Source organism: Sinocyclocheilus grahami, unplaced genomic scaffold, assembly GCF_001515645.1.
Source record: "Sinocyclocheilus grahami isolate Dianchi unplaced genomic scaffold, SAMN03320097.WGS_v1.1 scaffold320.1, whole genome shotgun sequence".
NCBI lineage: Eukaryota > Metazoa > Chordata > Actinopteri > Cypriniformes > Cyprinidae > Sinocyclocheilus > Sinocyclocheilus grahami.
This window is the reverse complement of record NW_015505499.1, coordinates 323,814-336,208: the sequence shown is the minus strand read 5'-3', so window position 1 is coordinate 336,208 and position 12,395 is coordinate 323,814. Positions and strand designations below refer to the sequence as shown.

Below are 12,395 nucleotides of genomic sequence, written 5' to 3'. Positions count from 1 at the left end.
GCATATACAGTATATACAGTATATATATATATATATATATATATATATGTGTGTGTGTGTATGTGTGTGTGTGTGTGTGTGTGTGTGTGTGTGTGTGTCTATGTACGTACACACAAATATAGACAAAAATATATAAGATTTTCAATTAAGCTTTAAATAAGCTTTTGATTATGTATGGCAATAGTATACAGTATTTGATATATATACTACATAGACACTAAAACATACCTCAAGATCAATATCCAGGCCCTGTAACATCAGCATGGCCTCAAAATTGAGAGAGTGTAACTCCTCTGTTACTGACAGGGGACCCTGCAATAGAGAGAGATGCAATATTATTACGCTTCAATGCCAAGATCAAGGACATACTGTGTGAGGCTGCCCTCTGTTGACAAGATGATGTATGCCACACTGAAGTGAAGTGACATGTGGCCAAGTATGGTGACCCATACTAGGAATTAGTGCTCTGCATTTAACCCATCCTAAGTGCACACACACAGCAGTGAACACACACACACCGTGAACACACAACCCGGAGCAGTGGGCAGCCATTTATGCTGTGGCACCCGGGGAGCAGGTTCGGTGCTTTGCTCAAGGGCACCTCAGTCGTGGTATTGAAGGTGGAAGAGAGCGCTGGTTATTCACTCCCCCCACCTACAATCCCTGCCGGTACGAGACTCTCTAGAGACTCGAACCTTTGGGTTACGAGTCTGACTCTCTAACCATTAGGCCACCATTTCCCCACTGAATAACAACATGGCAAAAATGCTATCATGTAACCAGGCTCGAGCCATGGTGTAGGCCTTGTAAGGTGTCCCACTGGAAGAGATACACTTATAAAGTAAGTAAATATTAGAAATAATGCAGTCTTACCTCATTTCCTTTTCCTCCAGTAGGACACTTTCTCTCTTTCAGCTGCTGCAAAACACAAAGACTTCATAAAATATCTTCGCTCTCTTAAAAAGGGATAGTTCACCCAAGAGTGAAAATGTTATTTACTCAACCTCATGTTCATTTTCACACAGCTCATTCTAACAACAGTTCATAGTTATCACGGTTGTCAAACTCGGAAAAAGGACACACACGCACATACAAAATAGTCAAATATTCCAAGTATTCTGACACTGAGTAACTTTATGAGAGGAACAGATGAAGTTATTCACTTTTTGGAGCTGTGGTCACTACCAACTGTCCTTGTATGGAAAAATAAGCTTTAAAATTTCTCCTTTTATGTTCCATGGAAAAAAAAACAGAATGTGGGTTTGGAGCAACATGAGGGTGAGTAAATAATGACTAATTAATTTTCCTACAGTGGGTGAAGTCATTTAAATATATTTAACACCAAAGCCTTATTAACAGTATTGGTCTTGATTCATGTGCTAGAATTCAGAGTGAAGTACCAGATGCCTGAACTCTACAGAAAGACATCCAGTCGACTCCTCAACATCCATCACTTTGGTGTTGTTGGTGGGGATGAAGAACTGTCTGTTCCTACAAGGAAATATCAGTAATCTTAGTTTTGATATTTTCTGGTTAGTCACAACTTCCACTGTACTGTAAATTACAGTAACCCTCTATGTAGAATATGTACAGAATTCAGCTTGTAAAACACTGCTGTCCCCCTCCCCCACACACTTAGCTGAAAAACTCATATTGAGATTTGGCCTAAATAAACAACAGGAAGTTGGTTCTTCTGTTTGAGGTTGAGTGCACTCACACTTTGCCTGGTGGAAGGTCTCTGCACACACAAAAATAGAAAAGAGTAGAAAAACATGGTCATGTTGGGCTAAATGCACATGTGAAACAAACATTGCTTGCATGGCTTTTGAACAATGAAAGAAAAAGTTGCATGTAAATGTGAGAACGATATTAATTATTATAGCCATAATTATAGTTGGGTCATTCCATGTGTATAGTCTTCATGTCCCTATCATAAATGCCACAATACATATTCACAGTCGTAAATATGGAATTCAAATTAGAGATTATTATTATTTTAGAAAGTTAATCTTTAATATTTCACTATTGTAAATTTAGTTTGAGTGGATGCGGGATTAACGTCTAAGAAATATTCAAGATTGTTTGTTTATTAATTTATTATTATTATTATTTTTTTATCAAAATGAGGTAAGCAAAGAATATTATTGTGGGAATATTGCTTTGTTTTTTACAGATTTTTCCTGTAAAATCACTTTTTTCTCAACAGATTCATCAGTCAAAACTTGGATTTAAACTTATTTAACGAAAATTAGATAACAACAATATATATATATATATATATATATATATATCATAAATTACTCTTTATTGAAATGCATTTGAGATTTTACTTGGACAAAGCAAGTTCATTGACATCATCTTCGAGGAAGTGACATCATGTGTGGTAGGAAAACAACATTAGTAAATATTATGATGAATATTATGTGGTGTACTCTGGAATAAGTTGGTTTACCTCTGTCTAACAACAACAATAATAATAATAATAATAATAATCTGTATGATATCTAGACATTACATGTATTTTTAAATATTAATATTAACTTCAGATTGACACTCTTCTGTAAACTAAATATCATCCCCCACTGAGCAATGGCTTACTTCAGCTTTTTTCCATTTTATGATCCCCACTCTTAAATTTGTATACAAACAAGTTATACATAAAAAGGTTTAACAGTAATATATTAAGTCTGCTTTACAATTTTACACGCTTCCTCATATTACATCACAATAATATTTATTTTTAATAAGTTAAAAGTTTAATAATGGTTGATGTATTGCACATTATTGTAATTATTGCAAATGTATTGCATAACATGAATGGCCCAGGTTACAAAGATAAAATGTAGACATAATTCGGGGAACATACTTATCAAATGTTGTCTTGACTTTGAGTTGATAATCCACCTCAGGTAACTTAACCAGTAATCTGAAAAGAAAAAAAGTGAAATTAAATGGGCAATAATTGTGTTGGACTAAAGGCAGTCAACTCCTTGTGAAAGTAGACTTGTTTACATGAGGAGTTTGGTGGAAGCTGTGGTTCATACCTGACCTTGGTGGTAAACTGCACCTGTGTTTTGATGATTAGAGGTTTCTGAGGGTGTGTAGGCATGCATGGCTCCTTCTCCACCACAAAGGAGCTGCAAACATGACCAAAACAGATTATCCAGGTTCCCTGGTCACCCAGCACAGCCTTTCTATTGTGTTGCATTCATCGAGTTTCATGTATTTATGGCACTAATTGCCTTAAAGGGATAGTTCACCCAAAATTAACATTCTGTCGTTAATTACTCACCCTCATGTCGTTTCAAACCCGTAAGACCTTCGTTCGTCTTCGGAACACAAATGAAGATATTTTTGATGGCATCTGAGAGCTGTCTGACCCTGCATAGACAGGAACGCAACTGAAATGTTCTTAAGTCCAGAAACATAAAATAATCCATGTGACATCAGTGGTTCATCCGCAATTATACGAAGCTACGAGAATACTTTTTGTGCGCAAAAGAACAAAAAATAACGACTTTATTCAACAATTCGTCTACTCCGCATCACCCTGGTGCCATTTTGGAGAATATCCGCTGGACGTAAACAACGTATGCTATTCTGTGTCAGCTACGTCACACGGATACGCTGTTTCCGTTCAGATCAAATCACAACAACGTAGGAAACAGATCCGGCGTGACGCAGTTGACACAGAACAGCATACGTTGTTTAGTCCAGCGGATATTCTCCAAAAATGGCGCTACAGCGCGGAGGAGACGAATTGTTGAATAAAGTCGTTATTTTTTTCTTTTGCGCACAAAAAGTATTCTCGTATGATGTCACATGGATTATTTTATGTTTCTGGACTTAAGAACATTTCAGTTGCGTTCCTGTCTATGCAGGGTCAGACAGCTCTCAGATTCCATCAAAAATATCTTAATTTGTGTTCCGAAGATGAACGAAGGTCTTACGGGTTTGAAACGACATGAAGGTGAGTAATTAATGACATAATATTCATTTTAGGGTGAACTAACCCTTTAATTGTTCGCCAAGGACATGAAATCTAAATGTTACCTTTTAATTAGGTGGTAGATGAGGTATTTGACTTGCTCCTCCATCTGAGGTCTCTGGAGAGGGATTGGATCACTCTCGTAAGTGACTTTCAGGATCAGCTCACCCAGTTTGTCTAGCTGTCTTTTAATCTGGAAAAGACTCTGGGCTGTCAGGGTAAACCTGTAAAAGTGATTTCACATGAAAATTAGGCTTGATTCAGATTTTAACAAGACCAATCTCTTAGTAACCACAAAAACACCATAACAACATACACCAAAAGTTTGGGGTCTGTAATGTTTTTGAAAGAAGTCTCTTATGCACACCAAGGCTGATATTTGTTTGATCAAAAAATACAATAAAATAGTGATTTTGTGAAATATTATTACAATTTAAAATAAGTGTTTTATATTTTAATTTATAATATTCATTAAAATGTAATATACTCCTGTAATGCCAAAGCTGTACTCTCAGCAGCCATTACTACAGTCTTCAGTGATCCTTTAGAAATCATTTTAATATGCTAATTTGATGCTCAAGAAGCATTTCTTATTATTTTGTGAAAACCATGATAAATTTGTTAGGTTTCTTTGATGAACTTGTAACAAGTCTTTACGGTCACTTTTGAACAATTCAATGCATCATTGCTGAATAAAAGTATTGATTTCTTTAAAAAAATCAAACTGGCCCCAAACTTGTGAACAGTAGTGTACATCCCACGTTTTGTTTTTCTCCTGCTTGTCTTTGCTGTGTGCATTGTGACAGTCTTTTCAGACAACATTTAAAAGGAATGTGGCATTACAAGGAGTGAAGTAGCCTTGGAAAGTGAAAGTTCAAACAAATAACCATTGATGTAAACGAAACAGTTAATGGTTAAAATCTCACGCATGACGTTTTTGAGATCTGGTTTGTTTCCATTAAGGAGTTTATCCAAACTGTAGCAGGTTTTATGTCAATGACATTTAGTCGCGAGATGCAAAAACAATGACGTTTTATGTTATAATTAATGTCCCAACCTGATGCATCCGTGTTTGTTTTGAAAGCATAGAATGATTATACAAATATGATATGAAACTGTACAATCATATATACAGTATATGGCATTAGGAGAGTGCACTTTCATTTTTGAGTGAATTTTTCCTTGAAGTGCTCACTTCGCAGATTGAGGTTTTGATATTCGTTCAGGGGTTTATGATATTTGTTAGAAGTTACGGAAAATAACAATCATCTGTTAAGTTCATTTGAACTTTTCTGTTAGACAAAATATTGTGGGCGTTTCGACTAGGTAGGTGGTGTTTTTATTGACAATGATATTTCCACGCAAAAAAAATTTTTTTTTGCAGCTGTCCTAAATACAGTCTACGTGGAAAAATAAAAAATGGTCTCCCCCACACCGCGCTCTGTCATTTTGTTTTTGGGGTGGCATACAACACCAGTTACAGACAGATGTAATTTTTTAACCAAGCGAAACCCCCGACATTTAATTCTTCTGTGGAAGTTTTTTTCACATTTATCTAGTGAGAAATCCCCACAGCAACCACTCGTAAAAATATTGCATAAGAGAAAAAAATGTGTACAGCAGCCCGACATTGAGAGTTTTGCCAGTCAGCTTTTGTGAGAGAATTTAGATTCTGAGACATCCTGAACTCTTTTTTTCTTGCTGTATACCTACTATAGAAACATTTTTGAGACTGTAGGAATGCACATCATTGTAACTACATCTAGCACATCAAAATGGTATGTTACAGTAGTGTACATGTCAGCCATTGCTGATAAATATTCTTCCTTACTAAATGTGGTAAACTCTGTGAGATAAGTGACCTAAGGTGCTACATATTGGTTAGGACTGTTTCCACAGAAGTCATTGAAAAGTTAGCAAAAACCACAGCAAGACAACTGAATACACGCTTAAAATATTTTTTGCCATAGAGTTATGAATCACAACAGAGGTTCTATGTAATTACCTTGATGGCTATTACTGTAAATCCCAATACTGACCATTAGTTAATTTCCTGATTATAGAAAATAAGTTAAATTTGTTAAATAAATAGTCACAGGGTCGTTCACAAGTTCATTTTCTTTTCCTCTCAGTTCTTGTTTTAGAGAGGATGTATAAAAACAGGCATGGCATCACTAAAGGAAACTATGCTTTTGATAAGACAGTGTGCAAAAAAAATGTTTTGATAAATGCACAAAAAAAATATGGTGTAGAAACTATTTCTACTCAGAAATTGCTAGCAAATTTCTAAATTAATCACAGCAAGTGACACATTGAATTACATGTGGAATTTTGAAATGTAAAGACGGAAATAGTATTTTCTTGTAAAATGTACTTCAGTAATATTTGTAGGTTTTTTTACAGTGTGGATTTGACACTGAGGAATGCATCAAATGTGTGGAAATAACAGGAGGGCAGTGTGCGTCTGTTACCTGTATCTGATGAAATATTCTCTTTAGGTTGTGTCTGTGAAGAAAGTTCTGCTCCTGAGAACACTGCCTCTCAAGCTGAATGAGGAAGTTGTTGAAGAGTACGGTAGCCATAGATTCATGGTTTGAAGCTGTTTCCCTGAGGCAATAAAGACAAAATTGCTTCAGGAGGATGCATTCCCTTATGCATTATAGTTGTGTTGCAAATGCATAATTCATATTATCAACAACAGAGTATTTTAGGCTGGTTGTTTTGTGTTTTCCTGAAGCCAGAAATTCAAAATGTGAGTTTTTTGAGCAGTAAATCAGAATATTAGAATGATTTCTGAAGGATCGTGTGACTAGAGTAGTGATGCAAAATTTTTTGCTTTGAAATCATGATAAATTACATTTTAAAATATATTCAAATAGAAAACAGTTATTTTAAATAGCCTAGTAAAAATATGTCAAAATGTTACTGTTTTGCTGTACTTTGGATCAAATAAATGCAGGCTTGGTGAGCAGAAGAGACTTCTTTAAAAAAACATGAACAATCTTACTGTTGAAAAACTTTTGACTGGTAATTATTCTCTAATTTCTAGCTTTTAATTGGCTTAGAAATCAGATAACTGCTGGACAATAACCAATAATAATGGTTTGTTTATATACTACAAACACTTTTATATCACATAATAAGGCAGAATAGTTTCTATACTGTAATAAATGCTATGTCAATTAGCACTGCATTGTTCATATACGCTATTTATTACCTGCTGGAGATGACTTGAAAAACACAAATAAACCATATATTGTCACAATCGTATGTTTAATGTCTTCATGTTTCCAAACGTTTCTGTTTTTCTGTGAAAACAATTTTTTTTCATACAGCGAGAGCTGGATGCTTTTGTCCATATTAGGAATTTCCTGGTACAACTTTCTGCGAGAGAGCGCTCTCCGGCTTCGAGTATCAATGAAACACAAACTGCACGCCAGGAGTGTTTAGCGCTCAGCGATGTTCATCTCGCCTTATTCTGGGTCCGAATAATGCATCAGATCATGCACAGACTATCCTCTCTCTTTGAATTTGAATCTATATTTATTCACACAGGCTTTAGAAAACCTCTATGCATCCCCTGCGTGATCTACACATAATCCTGCATTGTACTAATGCTATGAAAATACATTTAATTGACACATATTTTATTTATTGTATTTTATGCCAAAGAAGATTAAATTATGTATTTATTTATCTATCTGTTTGTTTATTTATTTTCGATGTTGGGGCTGCCAAGGGATTAAAATAATCACAATTAAACTCATGGTTTTAGTAATTAATTAAGAAATAAAATTCAGTTTTACGCTAAGAGAACTAAATGGCGTGAGTTTTTGATAATTTGCATGCAGTGTATTTGAATGAATAAACTGAAGGAAGAATCTTTTTTTGGGTGACTCATTGAGGGTCTGTGAATGCCAGGTGTAAAGTGCAAAGGTATTGTCTGTATCACTTAAATGTAAAGTTGTCTCATGGTTGCAGGTTTGTGTTGTGCGCCTCTGGGGATCTAGTGAAGGTCTATAGCACACGCACAGAAGAGTGGCTCCATAGTCTGCAGGGCCACACCAACCAAGTGACAGGCATCGCTTTGAATCCTGCCAATCATCTGCAGGTCTGTGCGTCACTTGAGTTCAATTGTATAGAAAGCATGAGATAGTTGATAAGGTTTGATTGAGTTCCTTTTGTCAGCTTGTTTGTTACTGTAGGTGTGCTTTGTATTATTATTATTTATTTTTTTTCATTCCAAAAAATATTCAGAAATGTTTGAATTGTCTAAGGTTTGTGAAATTATTGAAATTATTTGCACAACTCTGACTTTATTATAGCAGAAAAAAATGTCTTACAGTCTTTCATTATCTTCCGTTTTGACTGATTTCACTAATCTAACCATTTATTTTGAGGACAGTGTCTTTATCGCAAAATAAACCTTTTGACTTAGAGTAAACCTCCGGATCTCCCTGTCAGATTTATTTTGAATGGTTTACTGTTACTTAAAGGGATAGTTCACCCAAAAATGAAAATTTGATGTTTATCTGCTTACCCCCAGGGCATCCAAGATGTAGGTGACTTTGTTTCTTCAGTAGAACACGTATGATGATTTTTAACTTTAACTGTTGCAGTCTGTCAGTCATATAATGCATGGTAATGGTAACAAAATCTGTGAGAGTAAAAAAAACATGCACAGACAAATCCAAATTAGACCCTGCGGCTCGTGACGACACATTGATGTCCTAAGACACGAAATGATCAGTTTGTGCCAGAAACCGAACAGTGGTTATATAATTTTTTACCTCTAATACACCACTATGTCCAACTGTCTTTGAGTGCGCGCATGGCATCCGGTGCGTGAGGTGTGTACGCGCTCTGGCGTAGTTTACACAAGCGCTGGAATTGATCTCTCGCGCGTATACGTCACTCATTGTTTACACAGTGCACAGTCATTGTAGGTACGACGGCTAATCAAAATGGTACTTACTTGCACTTATCTGGATTGTTCAAACCAACTTAAAACTAAAAGATCACTTTCTCTCGCGCTAACTCATTCGGGAGTGGGGACTTTCCACGTATTCCCAACTTCTGAGCCTGCTCACCTGAAGTTATGGTTGATTGCTCTTAGGCTGGATATCAACACACCCATTAACATAAACTACGCCAGAGCGCGTACACACCTCATGCACCGGATGCCGTGCGCGCGCTCAAAGATAGTTGGACATAGTGGTGTATTAGAGGTAAAAATTATATAAATACTGTTCGGTTTCTGGCACAAACCGATCGTTTCGTGTCTTAGGACATCAATGTGTCATCACGAGCCGCAGGGTTTAATTTGGATTTGTCTGTGCATGTTTTTTTTTTTTACTCTCATAGGTTTTGTTACCATTGCCATGCGTTATACGACTGATAGACTGCAACGGTTGGACTTAAAAATCATCATATGTGTTCTACTGAAGAAACAAAGTCACCTACATCTTGGATGCCCTGGGGGTAAGCATATAAACCTCTAATTTTCATGTTTGGGTGAACTATCCCTTTAAACAGCAGAATTTATTTTGTAATCTATTTATTCATTCTGCATGCAGGTTTACTCTTGTTCAGCAGATGGCACTGTTAAATTATGGGACTTCATTGACGGCATCCTTATCAAGGTACAGTTGGTGTTGTGAGGAAATACAAGGCCACTGTTGCAGTAAATATTTTCATTCCTTTCATGTTATTTTATTTATTTTTTCAGACATTTATCATTGGATACCCTTTGTTTGCAATATACGTGTCCGAGAAACATGAGGGAGTCCTTTTTCTTCATGTTTCAATGGCTACAGATTCCAAAAATGGTATGTATTTCACAGTGCCAGGTGGAGTAGATTCCTGCCACATCATTGTGATGCAGTGATAAGGAGCAGGCACTCTTCACCAATACAGTTTGAAAAGAACTCATTTTCTGACTCAGTAAAGGAGAAATGTGTATACACAATAATAAAATGTCATCAAAAAATGTGCCGTGATTTCAGCATCAGCATGAATGGGAATACATTTGTCCTGTGCTTATTGTTTTAGTCCCAAAACCTTGCAAACACAACAGTGTTTTCCGGGTGGACCGAAGTTAAGCCAGCCTATCAGATGTTTTGGTGTGAAAAGGGCAGCATATGAATGTAACTGTCTTATCAGTGATCGTACTGTCTGAGACTGAGACTCTATAATAAATAGCTTGGACAGCACTAACCTTGAAGTATCAAAAAATAAACTCGCCTGCACCAAACCGTTCACATCTCTGAACCTCAGCTGTAACGTTCGGGATCTTATCAATTTGTTTAATGAGGTACAAGTGCATGAAACTTTGTGTGTCTGCATGGCCAGAGTGTTTCCAGTTGGTTGCCGTACATCTGCCCAAGTCAGCAGAGCAGGAGGTGGAGGCCAAAGAGATGTCTGTTGTTTCCAGTCATATCAGCTCAAACCCCAGCTGCACGGCCTTCGGTAGAGGGGTAAGAGCTCACTCAGCTTTTTTTTGTAGTGTGGGTCATCCTTTTTTTTTGTGGATTTGACTGTTGATGGATTTCTTGAAAATATTGAGGTATGTCTACAAAGCTTTTTACAATTTTTAATATCTACTGCACTTCGATAGGCCTTATAGGCACATAATGTTAAAACGTAGGGCATGTCACTTAGCCATGGATTCAGAAAAACAAGCCATCCTGAACAAATCTGGCATTTATAAACATGTGGCTTTTTTCCGAAGTGTAGGTCCTTTTTGATGCGATTTCTATAAGACAAAAATCCTTGATAGCACTTTATTTTAAGGTGTCCTTGTTACACGTTACATGGACTTACTATTATAATAACAATAAATTATGCATAATTACATGCAAGTAACCCTAAACATATAGTAAGTACTAGGGCTGTGTATCACCAGCAAAGTCACGGTACGATACATATCACGATACAGAGGCCACGATACGATATGCATCACGATACATGACTGCACTGAATTTCACCTCAGCAGAATTTAGAAAAACAGCTGTTCATTAAACACTGCTTACTATAGTGCCATTTCTAACTATTGGCAGAGCAGGCAGTTGACCTCTGCATTATGAAGGGCCTCCATAACTGTACAATATAGGTAATGGCATATGTTTCATGTTTACATTGTGCACTCCCCACCAGGTACAATATTCTGATTGTTTGCATCTTGTTTTTAAGCCTATAAATAATAATGTACTTGTTCTAATACATTTATATTGTAATGTACTCATTCTAATATGTTTGAAAAATAATTAACATTGGTAGGCTATCATTGCACAAATTAACACACTCTCTACAATAAAAAAAAAAATTAGAAGAGTTCTAAACTAACGCGCTGTCTTCACTGTATCTAACGCACACACGCTTAAAGGCTGATTTATACTCGAGCGTCAGCAAGTTCGCTTTGAGTGCGCGCGACGTCGTTTTGCGTGGCGGTGTGCACAACATTTTTTGTAACTTTCCGCGCAGCTCCGCTTCCGAAGATGCACGAGTTCATCTCAAAGCGACTCTAGCCGAACATGTCAGTTTGGTGTTAAGTTCAGTCACACACAGATCACGCTGCGGCCGAACTCAGACATTCAGGAACAAAGTTTTTAGTGCTGCCACGCAATTTTATCAACTAAATAGCTTAATCGCTCAAGAGCTACATTATCTTTCTCAACAAGGAGCTGGTAGCATCATTGTTTCTAAAGGAATTAAAGCCATAGCTTTACTGTTAATAGAGAAACGCGGCAAAACGGTGGTAATTCATACGTACACAGCCGCTCTCTCTTTACTGTTAATAGAGAAACGCGGCAAAACGGTGGTAATTCATACATACACAGCCTCTCTCTCGCTCTCTCTCTCTGTCGTAAATGAACAGTTGATGAATCACACTTTTCTGAGAATAGACTTGAAGTGGAGATAGCTAAACTGCAAGCTAAGCGGTGTTTTCAGAAAGCAAGCGCGTTTATCCAGTGGAGAGAGAGCGCGTGAGCACAGGCTTGCCAGGTTGACAAAGATAAGTAGCACGTTTAGCATAGGGCTGGACAATAATTCAATATCAATATGTATCGCGATATAATGTTTTTCAATAACGGTGATATGATTTTTAAACACATTTCCGATATTTCGATATACATTACCAGTGTTTCCCATACATTGATTTATTTGTGGCGTTTGACTTTGTTGAATAAACATGAGCACTGCACGTTTCAAAATCAAAACGCGTCGCGGGTGTTTTATATGAATATATCTCTGAAGGGAACCGACTGACTTCAGAATAGTTTAGATGGCATTTTTATCTGATAAAGTAGCGTTCAAGAGCGGAGCTGCTATGTTTACAGCCATTACTGGAGAAACCGCTAGTTCTGCCGCTCTCACAGCGCCTCCTGCTGGCAGACAAGCAGTTTGC

The 12,395-nt window shown here is 36.9% G+C and overlaps 2 protein-coding genes across 2 annotated transcripts in view; one reads left to right on the top strand and one right to left on the bottom strand.

Annotated features, from left to right (window-relative positions):
- Nucleotides 1-5,796, bottom strand: part of LOC107602137 (signal transducer and activator of transcription 4-like) — a 15,467-nt gene extending 9,671 nt beyond the window's left edge. Inside the window, exons 1-8 of the mRNA XM_016294547.1 lie at nt 5,786-5,796; nt 4,054-4,212; nt 3,045-3,137; nt 2,867-2,926; nt 1,718-1,738; nt 1,401-1,491; nt 874-918; nt 229-312 (exon numbers count right to left, since the gene is read on the bottom strand). Coding sequence (XP_016150033.1) covers nt 229-312; nt 874-918; nt 1,401-1,491; nt 1,718-1,738; nt 2,867-2,926; nt 3,045-3,137; nt 4,054-4,212; nt 5,786-5,796 — 564 coding nt within the window. The remainder of the gene's footprint in view (nt 1-228; nt 313-873; nt 919-1,400; nt 1,492-1,717; nt 1,739-2,866; nt 2,927-3,044; nt 3,138-4,053; nt 4,213-5,785) is intronic.
- A 201-nt stretch (nt 5,797-5,997) lies between these two features.
- Nucleotides 5,998-12,395, top strand: part of LOC107602136 (WD repeat-containing protein 75-like) — a 22,568-nt gene continuing 16,170 nt past the window's right edge. The window contains exons 1-6 of the mRNA XM_016294546.1: nt 5,998-6,009; nt 6,487-6,579; nt 7,953-8,099; nt 9,565-9,630; nt 9,717-9,816; nt 10,340-10,464. Of these exons, the coding sequence (XP_016150032.1) occupies nt 5,998-6,009; nt 6,487-6,579; nt 7,953-8,099; nt 9,565-9,630; nt 9,717-9,816; nt 10,340-10,464 (543 nt within the window). The remainder of the gene's footprint in view (nt 6,010-6,486; nt 6,580-7,952; nt 8,100-9,564; nt 9,631-9,716; nt 9,817-10,339; nt 10,465-12,395) is intronic.